At 42.3% G+C, this 18584-nt stretch overlaps 1 protein-coding gene across 3 annotated transcripts in view; it reads left to right on the top strand.

Moving 5' to 3' along the window:
• Window positions 1-15905, top strand: part of sipa1l1 (signal-induced proliferation-associated 1 like 1) — a 348364-nt gene extending 332459 nt beyond the window's left edge. For all 3 annotated transcript variants that reach the window (XM_067991257.1, XM_067991258.1, XM_067991259.1), the window contains 4 exons: window positions 1268-1414; window positions 8122-8233; window positions 10243-10324; window positions 14296-15905. In XM_067991257.1, the coding sequence (XP_067847358.1) occupies window positions 1268-1414; window positions 8122-8233; window positions 10243-10324; window positions 14296-14439 (485 nt within the window). In that variant the 3' untranslated portion in view covers window positions 14440-15905. The remainder of the gene's footprint in view (window positions 1-1267; window positions 1415-8121; window positions 8234-10242; window positions 10325-14295) is intronic.
• The last annotated feature ends 2679 nt before the right edge of the window (window positions 15906-18584 follow it).

The following is an 18584-nucleotide window of genomic DNA, read 5'->3' as shown; positions in this document are numbered from 1 at the left end:
CGCACTTAGAAAGGATATATTGACCTTGGAATGAGTGCAGCATAGATTCACCAGAATGTTACCAGGGCTCCATGGGTTAGATTATGAGGAGCGATTACATAAACTAGGCTTGTATTCCCTGGAATAAAGAAGGTTAAGGGGTGATTTGATTTGAGGTTTTTAGGATTTTGAAAGGAATTGATAGGGTAAATAGAGAGAAACGTTTCTGCTGGTCTAGGGCAAGGGGACAGAAACTTAAAATCAGAGCCAAGCCATTCAGGAGAGAATTTAGGAAACACTTCTTCACGCAAAGGGTGGTAGAAGTGTGGAACTCTCTCCCATAAAAAGCAGTAGATGCTAGCTCAATTAACAATTTTAAATCTAAGTTCGATAGATTTTTGCTAGCCAAGGGTGTTAAGGGATATGGAACCAAGGCGGGTAAATAGAGTTAGGATACCGATCAGCCATGATCTCATTGAACGGCGAAACAGGCTCGAGGGATTGAATGGCCTACTCCTGTTCCTATGTTCCTATTATTGTTTACCCTCCCATCCTGTCCTCTCTATATATCAAAATGATGACTAATCTTCTTGCTGCTATGCATTGTCCCAGGCCAGTCAGAGCTGCTGCTATCTGTCCTGACTTGACCACCTCAGCATGATGCATAACATGCGTGCATTAACTGCACGCATGGACATTGATTTTGCTTTTCATCTGATCTGGCCTCAGTCTCTTTATTCTCCCATAACTTTCCTTCCTGTTCCTCATGAGCCTCGAGGCTTCCCAAGATCTGGCCACAAAAGTGCGGGGGGGGGATGGGTGGATGGATGGGAGGGAAAGATGAGGTGGAGAGCAAAGAAACAAATTGCATAATACTAGTAAAATAAACAGTGAAATTAAGGCGTGGATGAGTAGCACACAGACAGTAGATTGCCTGCCTCATGACAAACTGGTTGTAGGATATGAGGTAATCTAGAAGTGTCTTCTATGGAAGTATCTTCCACCTTACCTGCTGGTGGTGGGAGAGGGGAAAGAATGGGAGAACTCCACAGCAAACCACCCACCCCTCTCTGACCAGGAACACCGAGCAATTCCTGCAGAGAATGGAGGGAGAATATTGGGAATTAAAAAAAATAATTTTTCTGGTAACTTGAATGATGGAGTGTGAAGATCATTCTTCTGCCTTGGATTGGTCCTGTTTTCTAAACCTCTTTTTAAATTAATTCATGGGTTTGCTGGTAATGTGCACTTGCAATTTTTGATTAATATTTTACTATTTATTCCTCAGTTGACCTCTCTGCCTCTGATGGTTCCCTGTCCGATATTCATGAAAGGAGACGACAGCCACTGCCAGATCCAGGCCTTATGCCCCTGCCAGACACTGCCATGGGCTTGGAATGGTCAAACCTTGTGGATGCTGCAAAGGCGTTTGAAGGTAACAATGTGTGTGTATTTGTGGCAGTCAAATCCCTGTGCACTTTGCTGAATCTCGTTCCTCGTTAATTAGCAATGTGCCGCGGCACATTGATGATCTAAAGACGCTTTCACATTGTGGCTCGGTCCAGGTCTTGGGAGAATGACACCAAATGACCTCCCTGGTCAGGTCATGATAAACCCCTTCTTTTGAACACTGTTTGTAAATCTGCATTGAAAAATAATTCCTCAGCTGTTCAGAGCTATATGTTTCATTAATACTTGAACTTATCTAATGCTTTCATGTCTAATCAGGTTAAAGTGCGTCACACTGAAGTTTGACGATTGTTGTTATGTCGGCAAGTGTTGCAGCCATTCTGCACCAGAAATAGCCCACAAACAGCCATGAAATGGGTGACCAGTTAATTTGCTTTTTGGTGGTATTGGCTGAAGGAGGAATCTTGTCTCGGATACCAGGAGAGCTGCTTGCTGTTTAAGTTGTGTCGTGGGATCTTTAATATCCACCCCAACCATCAGAACAGGTGGACAGAGCCTTCGTTTTCGTGTGTGATGCACTTCCACATGTTGTCCTATATATGAGCCCAGATCATGTGTTAAAGCCATTTGTTATGGACTAAACTGAGAACTTTGTGACCCAAAAGTGAGAAAGCCTAGTTTAAACAATTCATTAATGTTTTGTCTCTTTCTCACCTCCTTCTCCCCCCCCCACCTCCCACCCCCTTTCCAGGCTAAGATTTTTCCGTGACTGTTACCAGTGGCACTCCCACTATTACCAATATGGGATATGCTTTCACAGGGCAGTCTGGCTGCTGTTTCTCCCCACAGCGAAGTTGCCCTGTGGTCCTGCAGTGTTTAGTCATGTAGCGCGGATGAGAATTGGCAAAAAGCATTCACTGTGCGGTCAGGTACATTCTGATGCCAGCCGTGACTGAGATTCAGAGCAGCAGCTTTCTTCTGCGAGCCAACAGCTTACCTGTATATTTGCCAGTTGATTATACTACAAGTTAGTTCTGTCACTTTGTACTGTGCAGTCTCATGTTTTACCAACAGACTGAGAGAGAAGCTCAATTATTACAGCATGGTTTGATATTTAGAACTCTGAGAACTGGGATTCGAGCAATTCTCTTTTATCCTCCTGGGTGTATTAAATTCCGTCAGGCTCTCAGCGATACTAGATCTGTTACCACAACATCTTGAGAAATTGTGCTGGCATCTTGTTTGTGAGCCTGAGGCTTATGGGAAATTGGGTCTGTCGTTTAGAAGCTGGTCACAGTTTCAGATAGTAAAAGCTTGGATTAGTGGTGCTTCCATGATTTGACAGGCTTATCTGATCTTGGCTAACCCTCAGTAGAGCAGATTAGAGCCTTCTGAAAGTCTTTTGTTCCAGTTACAAGAGCTGGTCTAAGCAGACTCGTTAATATGATATAATTTGAAGGCTTAGCATATAGGGAATGTTGCACAATCACTGTGGCATCTGGTGTACGAGACATAATCTTTGTATTCCTTAGCATTGTTTTGGGTTTCTTTAGAATTTTTACATCATTAGCGATTTAATGGGACTCACATGTGCTTTTTATAGTAAAACCCTGATAATAATCAAAATGATATGATAATCCGTCTACTCTCAGGAAACGTGCAGGGATCAGCAGCATTTCCCATAATTTTTGAGTGCCCAGAAGTTCCACCTTACTGAGCATCAGTGGGTCAGTAGATCAGAGCAGTAATTGGGATTGCTATCAAGCTCTGCTGGTTGCCTCTCTAATAGCACAGCAGAGATCAGGAGCTGGCCATGAAGCCATCTCCCTATATCCTACTAATCTGTGGCACAGTATGTTGGTGGCCCAGAGCACCCTCACTTAAAATTCATATACCTTGCAACATTGCACGTTATTTTTTATTGCTGTACCCGAGTGGAGTAAGCCGTCCCTTTCACGCTGTGAGCACACCTATGTTCTGTAGTTTTTACTAAATTAATGCAGCACAACAAAAGAGGTGCTTGAGTTAATGATATACAGGTACAAAACGCAATGATGTGTTTTGTTTTTCTTTACTTCTCAAATTTTGAGGTGGGAGTTGGTAATTCCCTGTGTTGCTTCCTAGCTGAGCGTGCACGGTTTTGCCCTCTGTGCTTGCAGGAGAGAATCTTCCCTAATAAGTCTTTTATAAACATATAAATAGTAAAAGGGTAGTCAAAGGAAGCATGGGACTGATTAAGGACAAAAAAGGAGATCTTCTTGTGGAGGCAGAGGCACTAAATGAATACTTCGCATCCGTCTTCACTAGAGAAGAGAATGCTGCCATTGTAGCAGTAAAGGAGGAGGTAGTAGCGATATTGGATAGGATAAAAATAGATATAGAGGTGGTACTTAAAAGATTGGCAATGCTCAAAAGTAGAAAAGTCACCCAGTCCAGATAGGCTGCATCCTAGGTTACTGAGGGAAGTAAAGGTGGAAATTGCAGAGGCTCTGGCCACAATCTTGCAATCCTCCTTAGATATGGGGCAGTGCCAGAAGACTGGAGGATTGCAAATGTTACACCCCTGTTCAAAAAAGGGGAGGGGGATAAACCCGGCAATTACAGGCCAGTCAGTCTAACATCGGTGGCGGGGAAACTTTTAGAGATGATAATCTGGGACAAAATAAATTGGCACTTGGAAAAGTATGGGTTAATAAATGTAAATCAACATGGATTTATTACAGGAAAATTGTGTTTGACTAACTTAATTGAGTTCTTTGATGAAGTAACGGAGAGGGTTAATGAGAGTAGTGCGGTTGATTTGTGTATTTGGACTTTCAAAAGGCATTTGATAAAGTATCACATAATAGACTTGTTAGCAAATTAAATCCCATGGGATTAAAGGGACAGTGGCTGCGTGGATACAAAATTGGACAAGGACAAAAAGCATTAGGGTCAGTATTAGGACCACTGCTCTTTTTGATATATATATATATTAATGACCTGAACTTTGGTATAGAGGGTATAATTTCAAAGTTTGCAGATGATATGAAACTCAGAAATGTAGTAAATAATGTGGAGGATAGTACCAGACTTTAGGAGGACAAAGGCAGACTCGTGAAATGGGCAGACACTTGACAGATGAAATTTAACGCAGAGAAGTGTGAAGTGGTGCATTTTGGTAGGAAGAATGAGGAGAGGCAATATAAACTAAATGGTACAATTTTAAAGGAACAGAGAGACCTGAGAGTGCACATACACAAATCTTTGAAGGTGGCAGGACAAGTTGAGAAGACTGTTAAAAAAGCATATGGGATCCTGGGCTTTATTAATAGAGGCATCGAGTACAAAAGCAAGGAAGTTATGCTAAACCTTTATAAAACACTGATTTAGCCTCAGCTGGAGTATTGTGTCCATTTCTGGGCACCACACTTTAGGAAGGATGTCAAGGCCTTAGAGAGGGTGCAGAAAAGATTTACTAGAATGGGGCTAGGGTGAGGGACTTCAGTTATGTGGAGAGACTGGAGAAGCTGGGATTGTTCTCCTTAAAACAGAGAAGGCTAAGGGGAGATTTGATAGAGGTGTTCAAAATCATGAACGGTTTTGAGAGAGTAAACAAAGAGAAACTGTTTCCAGTGGCAGAAGGGTCAGTAACCAGAGGACACAGATTCAAGGTGATCGGCAAAAGAGGAAGAGGTGACATGAGGAAACATTTTTTTACACAGCGAGTTGTAATGATCTGGAATGCACTGCCTGAAAGGGTGGTGGAAGCAGATTCAATAATAACTTTCAAAAGGGAATTGGATAAATATTTGAAGGGAAATAATTTACAGGGCTATGGGGAAAGAGCAGGGGAATGGGACTAACTGGATTGCTCTTTCAAAGAGCCAGCACAGACACGATGGGCCAAATCGCCTCCTCCTGTGCTGTGCCTACTGTGATGAAGTTGCCTGGCCTGGGGACCTTGTTGCATGGGGAATGTGAGTACATTTCTGCTTCCTGCTGTTTCAGGGCATGGAGTTAACATCATTAGGGTAATGAGGATAATTTTAACCCTCAAGATAGGGTGTGTTGGGGCAGGTAGGTGGTTAAAATAATAACGTTTTGGAGTGGGACTTCCTGGTGTATGTGTGTGCACAACAGACACCAGGAAGTCCCACCCCCACTTAAAGCCGGCAGGCCAATACTTAAAGGGGCAATGTACCTAATTGAAATAGTTGAGGTACTTAATATTTTGTGTATTACAAAAGTTAAACAAATTAAATCTTGCCTGTTTGGGTTTCCCATCGCTTCCGACTCACATCAGATGAAAGCAGGTGGGAAGGGCCGGTTCCATGAGGTGAGTGCCTTTATTGCACTGCTTGTGAGCCTGGAGGAGCAGGAGTGCTTCATCCAGGCCCAATAAGCTCACCTGGCGCAACAGGAGCCTTGCGATCGGACCATACCCCCCCCACCGATGATGGATCCCTGATATGCTGGCTGGACCCCCCTGATGTCGTCCACGTCCCCCCACCTCTCCCCTCCCCTCCCCTGATTTTTTTTTCCAAGCCCGATGATCGATCTCTCCTGCACCCCCACCCCCACTTTGATTCGCAGCTCCTTTCACTGCCGACAGGCAGCCTGCCTGTCAATCTGACTGCCTGGCACGTGGGAGACCTGGAAGCTCAAATTCTCACCTTCAACTGAGTTGCGATTGCAGATTGCGACACACTTAGTTCATCTCTGGGTTCCCCACATAAATATCTACGGTTGTGCAAGGTTCCCAGTGAGGTCACCAGGCCTCAATATAAGCTCTTTCCATTATTAAAGTATGTTGGTATATTTTTAACTCCTGATTTTATTTTTAAAAATTACAAAGTTTTTTTTTGTGCAGTTAACTGGCTTGTGGAAATTGTTGAGCCAAATGGCCTGAAAGAGACTGAAATGGTGCAATTCCTGAAGTCCCAGGTGGCAGCCTTGGCTCAGTGGTAGCTCTTGTTCCTGAGTCAGAAAGACGGCACCTCTGACAGTGCAGCACTCCCTCAGTACTGTACTGAAGTGTCAGCCTAGACTTTGTGCTCAAATCTCAGGAGTAAGACTTGAACCCACATCCTTCTGACTCAGAGGTAAGATTGCTACCAGTGAGCCATGGCTGACACATACTATGTCGTTTATTAGTGTAGAAATGCCAGATGGGAAATCACAGTTGTGCTAACAGGTTTATTGTTGCATACTTCCCTTAATTGGTTCTTTTAAATTCCCCCCTCCTCTAACAACGGACTTCCAACCACCAGTACTTTGCCCTTGTGCTATGTAACTCAAAGATGTTCTCCCAGACACAGCTGAAACTTGGAGTAACAAAATATATAACGGGCCAAATCTTGCTGGAGAGGGGCATTGTAAATTAGACTTTTTCCTGCACACTTCAGCTCGGATATAATTTATGTCGTAACTTGCTGGAAGCGCGAGCTGATAACGGCACGGGCTAAGAACCTTAGTGAACCAATAAGATATAAGGATTGAGAAAGAAACTACAGAGGAGGGAGTTAATTATAGTCAAATCAGGTACAGAAAGAGAAATAAAAAGGAGAGAAAAAAGAGACAAAGGAAAAGTAAGGAAAAAAAATTAAAACTTGACATTTTTAAAATCTCTAACAACAATTTATTACATGCAGGAATGAGACTCAACAGTTTAAATAGTTCCCTTTCTGGGCCAGAGAGGTTGATTGGTATTGCATTAATAATTCATGTTGTTAAAAGGGGTACTTTTGAAGTCCAAGTGTTTTGAATGAGCTGATATGTACATTTTTAGGTGGCTAATTATGGGCAGTAAAACTAGAATCCAAGTTGTAGCATGATTATGCTAATAAGATATTTTCTTTTCAATTATATTAGCATCCTTTAAAAATATTTTTAAACTTTAATTGTTTAATTAACTGTTAATTATGACCCCTAACTTTCTGCGGTGAGTTGAACGGGCAATTACTGTGAAAATCCAGCAAGTTCTTAAAAATAGCAGAGGGCTAAGGGTGAGGTGCCATTTGTGCGAAGCAAACGCTTGAGCGGTGTAAATCGATCAGCAGGTGCTGATCTCACGGCGTATCTCTATCCCCTGAATTTGCTGGCCGATTTGCACGTTAATAACGGCGTGCGTCATGAACTCGCTGTTATTTTTCCGGATTTGGCCCAATGTTTAGAATTGTGCTGCTGGGTGGTGTTCAGGCGAGCACAGTATAAAAAATTCTCATATTTTACTGAAGTTAACACTGCTATTTCTTAAAAAAAAAAACTTTATAACTTTTAAAAGTGCTGGTGGTGTGACTCCTTTAAAAACAAAACTCCCTGACTGCTCTTGCCCAGCTCTCTGCCTTACTCATCAGCTGGGAGGCCACATTGTTCTGGGCTTTGCAAACTTTTCATTCTGTGCCAAACCGTTAGGAAGTGCATTTCTGTAAAAACTGGTGTTGCTCATTTCTCCTTCCTCTCTGTCACGGTAAGATGTGTCATGTAGGAACCCAATTCAGAACCCCGGAATCACTTTAGAAAAGGGAAATCAGTTGCCAGCAATGGTTGAGGAAGGGGGGGGGAGTACAGTTGTCCCATGCAAGCATGCCTCCTGACAGCTGATCACAGCCACAGACATGCCAGTGCCCATGCAATCATGCACAACTAGGAGCATTTAACAACATGGGATGGAAATGTCCATTCATTTATATCAAAAAATGTTGTGAACAAGAGTAAATTTTACCTATTTTTTTCTTCTTCATTTTCCAGTCCAGAGAGCTTGTTTATTTGGTGTTGATGATTCAGACCACAGACCTGACAGCTTATCCCTCGACAGCAATCAGGCAGACAGGCACCCATCACCTCAAACTGTACCCAGAAGGTGAGTCGTCCTGTTTTGGGAACCAGGAAATTATATCCCAGTTTGGGTTTTTTAGCTGTACTTTGTCTATGTGTTTGTATTTATTTCTCTCCTGACCCATTAAACCAAACCAGCAATGTATACATACTTATATACACAAACATATTATATACATACATATATATAAAACATATATACACACACACATATACATGCATAATGTGTAATATTGCAAATAGTGCATTTGCCATACTGTCGCAAGTACAGAGCCTATATCACCCTATCACCTGGCTCATATATCATATTCATGAAACACCAAGTCACAATTGAACCATCTTAATATTGAGGTCGCAAAAGCCAATAATTTCCTCCTAATTTCTGTTGACCTTGATGATTGACTTGGCTTTATCCTAAGAGGAGCAACTGGGATTTATAAATAGCTGCCAATGTAGAGAAAAATTCCCCTCAGTGACAGCAATAAGCCTCTAATTGATCTCAAGATGTGCCTATTTAGTGCACTTTTCCCTCAGGGAGTACATTTGTGGCCTTAAGGGGGCAAAACAGATTAAATACAGCTACACCTTAGCAGTAGATAGCTTTCCTCAAGATAGTCCATTTATGCCTATTAGGAAAGGGTGTTTTCAATCCCCCTCATCATTATGTAATAATAAACCGTACGTTACAAAGAATGTACAGGTTAGAAACAGGCCATTCGGCCCAACTGGTCAATGCTGGTGTTTACGGTCCACACGAGCCTTCTCCCTCCCTACTTCATCTCACCCCATCAGCATAACCTTCTATTCATTTCTCCCTCGTGTTTATCTAGCTTCCCCTTAAATGCATCTGTGCTAGTCACCTCAACTACTCCTTGTGGTAGTGAGTTCCACATTGTAACCACCCTCAGGGTGAAGAAGTTTCCCCTGAATTCCCTATTTGATTAATGAGCGACTATCTTATATTTATGGCCCCTAGTTCTGATCTCCCCAGCAAGTGGAAACATCTTCTCTATGTATACCCTATCAAACCCTTCCATAATTTTAAAGACCTCTATCAGGTCACCCTCCGCCTTCCCTTTTCTGAAGAGTCCCAGCCTGTTTACTCTTTCCTGATTGGTATATCCTCTCAGTTCCGGTATCATCCTTGTGAATCTTTCTTGCCCCTTCTCCAATGCCTCTATATCGTTTTTATAATATGGAGACCAGAAATGTCCACAATATAAGTGTGGTCTAACCAAGGTTCTATACAGTTTTAACATAACTTCTCTGTTTTTCAATTCTATTCCTCTAGAAATAAACCCCAGTCCTTTGTTTGCTTTTGTTTTGACATTTTTAACCTGCGATGCTACTTTGTGATCTGTGTACCTGTATAACGCTCCAAGGTAACCTACAACTTGCTATAAGCAGTGCCACAGGACATCCACTAGTACAATGAAAAAAAATAAGTGCCATTTATTCCAAGTGGCCAAGAACAGGATAACTGTTAACCTGTATCTACCAAAGCACTCCTTTTGATCTTTCAGGAGCATGGTAGCATTTTAGTTCCAGGTCAAAATTGTAACTGGTTCCCAATTTCGTTGTCAACGCTGTAAATCTGAAATAAAAACTGGAAATGCACAGCCAGTCCATCACCATCTGAAAAGAAAAAAATATAGGTTCAAATTTTGGGTAGAGGTATTCAGCAAAACTATGGGAATTGTGCTGGCATTCACTGTCCAGGATCTCGCCTGAATAATAGCCTCTTGGGTGAGGTACCAGGAGTTGGTGCCTGTAGGACAGGAGGAGGGTGAAAATTGGAAGAGGGGCAAGCGGATGACTCTTGCCTTCTCTTGCTCGTTCACCAGATGTGGAACCACCTCACTTAGTGGGGTTCTCGATCGCATCAATCCTGCTTGTCGGTCAGCAGCTGATGCGGCCCTCTCAACGGGAAGGGGTGGAAACAGTGGAGATCTGACTGGGTTTTACAAAATAAAAAGACCCATCTGCTTTAGCTTGATAGGATTCTCTTCTGACTGATCGTACTGTTCTTTTCAGAGAGGAATCTCCTACCACTCTGTCTGACAAGGTGACTGAACTGGAAATGTTGTTGAAGGAGCTTCGGGACGATTTGAGGAGGGTAAGAGAGAAAGTCCCCATCTGTGCGACCAGCAATTGGTATAACCAAATCCCAGCATCCTTTACACACTGGGCACAAAGAAAATTTGCCCAAGTGAAAAGAACATAATTGATTAACCTCATTCTTGTTACATCATCATACATTGCTCAGCTTGACTGTGGTCGCGAACAAACCACTTGTACCCTTCCCTTTATCTTGTGTTAGTCTGAGATACGGGTGCTGGAGGTGGAAGGTGGCCTAAATAAAGCACTGATGCAAGGTGGGGTTTCATTTTGAAAATAACTTGACAAAGTAAATCTTGACAAAGCATTTTAAGAAAATTGTTTACTGGCCTTTCACCTCTGAAACCTGGATTCGAACCAAACCCAGACTGATGGGATGAAAATCTTCTCACGCTGACCCCCAGAATGGGCCCACAGTACAGAACTGCTTCTAAATCCAAGAATAGTTGCTAATCTCACTCAGATAGCCCAAAGGTGGCTGATGGGCAAAATGGAAAAATGTCACACCTCCGAGCAGTGGGGGTCATCTTCTAAGGCAAGGCCCGAGATACAGAGGGGGAAGAATTTGGCTGCTAGTTAGTTTTAGGGAAATCATAAACTCACATATAAATAACCCACTTACAGTTTTGCTATAAAGAGAGAAGAACAGGAAGCTTCAACTATTTATTCTTCATTTACACCTGACCTGGGACTGCTTGATACTGACACTGGGTATCTGAAATGGAAATTCCTTACTAACATCACCGGAATAAGTACAAAGTACACAAAATGATGCTCACTCTGAAGTGGAAAACTTCCACAAGACAGATACCATTCCCTCTTGGATTCCAATCTGTATTGTAGGTAAATCACAATGTAAATCTTAAATTCACTGTGCCTGACCTGCTGAAAACGGTTGAGTTCATAGACTACGTTTCAACTGGTTTAAATGTGTGTTTTTAGTGGGCTATGTCTCCATTAATGCAATCCCTACCATATGCATGCAGGAACAGGAGTTTGCCACTAATCCCATTCTATAATCTTTTCATCATCCCCTTGTATTATTTTGTCTCGTCTGCTTTCTAAAGAAAAGAAACACCTGTCTGAGATAGTTTGAAAGCAGCTGTGCAGTTATCTGCCTGTTCATATCAGGTTTGTCAACATATCCAAACACAACACAACACTGATGTGCCTAACGAATAATGCACAGGAAATGTGCAAGGTTGGCCTTCAGTTAGTCTCTCTGGCCCTGTCTAATCCAAAGCACATACCTTGCATTTAATAACTGAAACCTGATTCACTTTATTTTTTGTACATCTCTGAATGGATGCAGACGGCAGCCCCCGCAATGCATCCAGATCCTTGGCTAAACACGTTGACCAGGCTGCTGGGACCAGAACTGCGCCAAGTGATGGTCATTACCAGCAGATTTCAATAGCTCTCTATTGCATTTCAGATTGAATTGCACGTCCCTCGTTTCTACGCAATCTCATTGATCGATATAAATTAATTAAGGCTTTAGCAGCTCTGTGACCAACTCAACACGAAAGTGGCTTTTAGAGCTTAAAGCAGTTTAATCTAAACCTTTGTTATATTTTTAAAATGTTGAGCAAAGAGTTGTTATGGGATTGGGGAGAGGAAGGGGTGGATCAAACTAGTTTGGGGAGGGGAAGGGGTGGATCAAACTAGTTTGGGGAGGGGAAGGGGTGGATCAAACTAGTTTAGAGAGGGGAAGGGGTGGATCAAACTAGTTTGGAGAGGGGAAGGGGTGGATCAAACTAGTTTGGGGAGGGGAGGGGTGGATCAAACTAGTTTGGGTAGAGGAAGGGGTGGATCAAACTAGTTTGGAGAGGGGAAGGGGTGGATCAAACTAGTTTGGGGAGGGGAGGGGTGGATCAAACTAGTTTGGGTAGAGGAAGGGGTGGATCAAACTAGTTTGTGGAGGGGAAGGGGTGGATCAAACTAGTTTGGAGAGGGGAAGGGGTGGATCAAACTAGTTTGGGGAGGGGAAGGGGTGGTTCAAACTAGTTTGGGGAGGGGAAGGGGTGGTTCAAACTAGTTTGTGGAGGGGAAGGGGTGGATCAAACTAGTTTGTGGAGGGGAAGGGGTGGATCAAACTAGTTTGTGGAGGGGAAGGGGTGGATCAAACTAGTTTGGGGAGGGGAAGGGGTGGATCAAACTAGTTTGTGGAGGGGAAGGGGTGGATCAAACTAGTTTGGGGAGGGGAAGGGGTGGATCAAACTTGTTTGGAGAGGGGAAGGGGTGGATCAAACTAGTTTGGAGAGGGGAAGGGGTGGATCAAACTAGTTTGGGTAGAGGAAGGGGTGGATCAAACTAGTTTGGGGAGAGGAAGGGGTGGATCAAACTAGTTTGGAGAGGGGAAGGGGTGGATCAAACTAGTTTGGGGAGAGGAAGGGGTGGATCAAACTAGTTTGGGGAGAGGAAGGGGTGGATCAAACTAGTTTGGGTTCTGGTGATGCTCTGTAATTCTGCAGTGATTAACTTGAGTTTATTCCTAACTATGCCTGCAGTAATGGTTTGGTAATCACTAATTCTTGCTATGACTGGGGATCAAGAACATGTTGCCATTTACACAAGTAGCCATTGCTTACAAATATATATAGAGCTTGCCCTGATGCCTCGATTGGTACCTGTATTGCACAGCGCATCTGGTCCTAGGTTCAATCCCTGGACTGTGCAGGGTTAATTAAGGGAGTAGCAGTGAAAACTTTACAATTGGCCTTAGTTTCCCTTGGGCGGGGAGGGGAGAAATCAGTCACAGTTTCTGACCCTGAACATGTAAGTGCAGAGGTTGGACAGGGACAGGATCAAGCTTATTTCCCATGCCCACCATCATCCTGTAGCCCGTTGACAATGTCTAGGCTCACACATTAAGAATCTGCCACAGGATGCCCATGGACCATATCCCAGCATGTGTCAATGCTTCAGAGAGGGAAACAGTGATTTCAGTACTGGAATCTGACCTCCATATCGTGACTATAAACAACTTATGCTCACGGTTCAGTTACCAACTGGACCCCCTCAATGAAATTACTGCATTGTAGTGACTCCCAGATATCAGTTTCCACGTGGAATGTGATTGCTCCCAGGTGTTTATTATTTTCCATGTAAATTAGCTGAATCATTGAATTTGATCGCAAACCCCTAATCATTCCCAGGTAACCATTAGAAGATGGACTTGCATTTATACTGCACCTTTCACAACCTCAGGACATCTCAAAGCTCTTTACAGCCAATGAAATACTTTTTGAAATGTAGTCATTGTTGAAACGTAGGAAACACGGAATCCAATTTGCGCACAGCAAGATCCCTCAAACAGCAATGTGATAATGACCAGATCATCTGTTTTTGTGATGTTGGTTGAAGGATAAATATTAGCCAGGACACCGGGAAGAGCTCTCCTGCTCTTCTTTGAAAAAATGCCATGAGATCTTTTATGTCCACCTGAGAGGGCAGACGGTACTCTGTATCAACTTTTCAATCAGATTACTACACTACAATCACTCCTAGCTATGATCTTTTATATACATAGAAACAGGAGGATGCCATTTCGCCCCTCGAGCCTGTTCAGCAATTCAATTTGATCATGGCTATTCTGTATCTTAACTCCATCTATCTGCCTTAGTTCCTTAACCCTTAATACACTTGCCTAACGAGAAATGTTTAGGAGTTGGTCAAATTACTGTATTGTAATCATTGCCAGGTATCAATCGCTGTTTAAGTATGATTGAGAGGTTCAGATTACTACAGTGATGTTACTCCCAGGCACCATTCTGTGTATAATTCTGTCCCTTGATCAGATTGTTCCATTTTAGTCACTGCTGGGTGTCATACGGTTTAACTGTTGATCTGATTACTGTGCTGTAATTACTGTCTGGTACTGCTCCCTGTATACCTGAATCCCTCCATCAGGCACTGCTCTGTATTCCAGGCGTGGCCTCAATTGACCTGTGTACATTTCTCCATTAGGCAAAGGAAGACCGAGCTGCTCTGCAGGCAGAGGTGCAGCACCTGCGGGAGGACAACTTGCGGTTGCAGGAGGAGTCTCACACTGCGTCTGCACAGCTGAAGAAATTCACCGAATGGGTCTTCAACACAATCGACATGAAATGACTTTTGCAGGAAAATGAAAAAACAAACTCTTGTTAAGAAAACAGTCTTGACGCGATCTCCCGTTTATGAGGAGTTCCACTTTAGAAAAAACCCGAGCACTTTCATCACAAGCTGAATGAATGATTGTTCTCAGTACACACCAGAAACATCTTTGCTTGCCTTACGTTAGCATCTGGAATTGTTAAAATGTGAAAGTCAGGTTTTGCACAGTATATATATATATTTTTTTTGTTTGTGAAGCTCATTTTACTATTTTGAACCACTTTTGTGGTTTTAATTTTTCAGAGACTTTTTGTTACCATGACAAACATTTGATGCTTTCCCATTTACTTCATTTAATATTTAAAAAAATAACATGTTTCAGAGGGAGAGGTCAGTCAGATACATGCCAGAAACTTTCAAGAGTCTTAAAAGCAAAACAAGGATTTTAATTCCAGAAGTTTTGATTCGTGCGTTAATAATCAGAGGTGGTATTTCTTTAATCATTCACCGTGGTTAGGAATCCTTTGGGTTTTTGTTTGGTATTTTTTTTAAAGTTTAAATAACATGCAGTGTTGAGTGTCTTTACCGGAAATAGATTTTTTTTTAAACAGAAGGAACGATCACTTGTGCAGGTACAGTTTGAGGAATGCTTTCTTCTTCACACAAACACTTTCAAAAACGCATGTGAAATGCTTTCTGCACCTCCCTTGTTGTATGAGTTCAGATTACAGCACAAATAGTGACCAAAAAAAAAAAAGTAAAGTTGAGGTCCTTCTGGCATCCTAACTGGTGAGTCTTAAAAAGTAAAACATTATTTTGTTACTAAGAAACTCATTTCATTTCATGTTTAACCTCTTCAGTTCATGAATTGTGGAGAAACTCATTGTTTAAAAGTGGTTCATTCAATTGAAAGTGGTGGGTTTTGAATTGCAAGGAGAATGTGACCTGCTTAGGAGGCAGTGTCGGCCCTCTAGGGACATTGTTGGTTATGGTTCCCATGAGGGCGAATTCAGTTTGCCCACTGATAGTGCCAGTTGCGTTGAGTGCAGAGGTTCATGTACATTTTTGTATTTCCAACTCCCACCCCTCCGACCCCTTCAAAATGAACATTATCTTTTTTCCAAGATAGTAGAAAATAACTGATACTTTTGTAAATAAATTGGAACTGAACTTTTCGGAATATTTTGTAAGGTTCTGGTAAGTTTTGAAGTTCTGGATTTTTTTTTTAGTTTAATATGGCCTTGTATGAAGGAGATGTATTATACCTTGTAGTGAATTGTTAATACAAATGGGAATTATGGCAGGCGTCAATGAGGTTTCGAAAGGTATTTGATTGTTCAATTTTTTTCCCCCCTTGGTAAAGAGTCGGAATTAAAGCCCGCCTATTTATTGTACTTAAGAAGATTTCTGATTTATCATGTCCTGCATTTAATCAGAAAAGGTACATTCTAAACATCTCACAATAAAACTTGTCTCAATGTTTACAGGTTGGTCTTCTTGAAATGTTTTGTTACAAGGTTCCTGACTGTTCCCTATCTCTTGCTGAGATGTCTGTTAATAGACCAATACTTCTGCCCTTTTTCTCCTCCCCACTGTTATATTTACATTGAGCTTTAAAGAATAAGACTGTTTAGGGTACAAAAGAAAATAATTTTCCCTTAGCCTTCAGTCTGAGTGTGTCCTTTTTTTTTCTCCCGACTTTTTTCATCTTCCACTATTTTATCAATATACCACTATAATCAGTGTTCATTTAAAATTTCCTACCTCGTTTCTCCTAAGTTCCAAAACATTGACGTGCACACTTCCTTCTCCTTGTATCCTCACAGTGTTGGAATTGAGACTCATCACACCATCTCCTATTCCAACGTGTTCTTTCCCAGGACCTGATCACTGGAGCTGCTTACCTTCCCTCAGTTTGTCCCTCAGGATTATGTGGAGTTCAGTGGAGTACGTTTCCTCTTTAATAAGTAGCAATTAATAAGTAGTTTAGTGTCCCCTAACAACCACTTTTTCATTGACCTCATCCTTTCTTTTTAACGTTCATTGTGTCCTATATTATGGACCTTGGCCTGTCACCAGGGGTTCTCAGCAGAGTTGGAAGCAGTCTGAATCCCAGCTGCAACTGAGGTTTACTCAGGATGGTTCTCATTGTTTGACCTGTTTATTTCATCTAATTGCTAAATTGTTGATGGTGCAACCTCCAGGTCTGCCCTATAGAAGAGCCACTTTGTCCTATCTGCCCATTGCAGAGAAGCCAGCTTCCAAATATTCTCTTCTCATCTCATCTCAACTGAAGCAGAAAACCTGGAGGTCCAGCACATTGTCACCAAGTGGTAGCGCACAGATTTGCTCTCAGTTCCCCACATTGTAGGCTCATGATCTTTGCTGGCAAAAGGCTGGGCAACTATTTCAGTTGGATAGAGAGAGGGCTAATTAAAGGGTGACTCACCCTGAGCTGCTCTAGTGCACCCCCTCGAGATAGAACAACATTCCTTCTCCTTGTGTCCTGAAGACCAAGGAAAAATTATTTTCTTTTGTACCCTAAACAGTCTTATTCTTTAAAGCTCAATGTAAATATAACAGTGGGGAGGAGAAAAAGGGCAGGAATGGTGCATGGCACGAGGAGATTATAAGAGTCAAAAAGGGAGAAAAATATTTTTAAAAAACCTTTCTTCCCTGGGGTACTGAGGAGAGAAATTCATTCCACACGTGGGAACAAGTACAGACATCAAGTAGGCGATTGGTGTGGAGAGATGCATGTTTCTCGTTCACAATGGATGTTTGGTCCCTTGTTGGCTGTATAACCGATCAAGTCACTGAACAGATCAAAGAACTGTAGATTGCTGACAGGGTTATTTATGGAATTGCTTGTTAACAGCTACTGAAATAGATGTGAGGGGAAATTTCAGCCCTGTACAGAAGTAGCAGTTCACACTGATTCTAAAGGAAGGGGTGTACTCAACATAAACAAGTTACTCAGCTGTTAGAAGCCAGCACAACACACTATATTTTTCTTTACGGTGTGGCCAGAAGCTTCAGATGAGTAATAGTATATTTTAATACTACAATGGCTCTGACACTCAATCAACCACTTCCATTTTTATGAACATCTGTGTATTCGCTCAGTTGTCTGTTGTGCCTCCCATCTGCTCACAATCTAAGGAAATGGGTGGAAGCATCAGTGTGGTCGAGGTGTACCTGTTAGCTCTCTGCTGTTTATTTAAGGGGAATTGTACTCGATGAGTTGTCTCACAATCTTGTATTTTTTTTATCCTCTAATTTTAATCTGAAGGCACTGAACTAGGCCCCTTTAGGGTTCTGTATTGCCTTCTGCTTTATACCATGGCCATGTACCAGTCTTCATGTGGAGAGTGAAGATTAGATAATGGGGAGATGGGTGCACTCAACATAAACCAGTCTCCCAGTCGTTAGAGCCAGGAGACATGCACTGTAGTGTCGACAGGCTGTTTGACCATGGGAGCATTTCAGCCAAGTCTGACCACGACTTGCCCAATATTCACACGTGAGCACTTCCCAGTAGAGGCGTTAAAGCCAGTTATAGTGCGTCTGTCACCGTCAAAGTGGAATCAGCGGAGTGCGGGACCTCATCCATTATAAAAGAAGCTCTATTTATCGCTGCTGCTGTCCTCTTTGTTCCTGTGTCTCGTGCCTTCAAACTGCTGGTGAGTGGCGGTAGAGTGGCAGAGTTTTTGTTGAGAGTTCTGCCATCTGTAGCACATGGACCTCCTCTCCAGTGATGACCTGAATGGTGAAGGTAGGCTGTGGGGCTAAATATCATTGGTTTGCAATATTGTGAAATTCTTCCCTTGTGACTTGCAGAGGGATTTTTGTGCTCAGCAACCAGTATATATCGCTGTCTGGGGAATACCGTGATTTTTCTGCTTTTGACATCCAATGTCAGATTTAAACACTCCAAAGTCACTCATAGCATAATCAGTAAACCTGTGTTTTGCTCCAGACTTGTGCACACCCAATGTGACATTGCCATTTCCCACACCAGCCATCCTTATGGCCTCCCTGAGTGAGATTGCCCATTCAATATCTGATTATAGATCGTTTTATTCTGTGAACCTGCACACAGGGCCTTCACTGAGACTGTCCAAACTCCTTTCATATTCTTAAAACTAGTATAGGGAGAAGAC

The sequence above is a fragment of the Heptranchias perlo genome, chromosome 10 (assembly GCF_035084215.1).
Source record: "Heptranchias perlo isolate sHepPer1 chromosome 10, sHepPer1.hap1, whole genome shotgun sequence".
NCBI classification, from domain to species: Eukaryota; Metazoa; Chordata; class Chondrichthyes; order Hexanchiformes; family Hexanchidae; genus Heptranchias; species Heptranchias perlo.
This window is presented reverse-complemented; position numbering and strand designations above follow the sequence as displayed.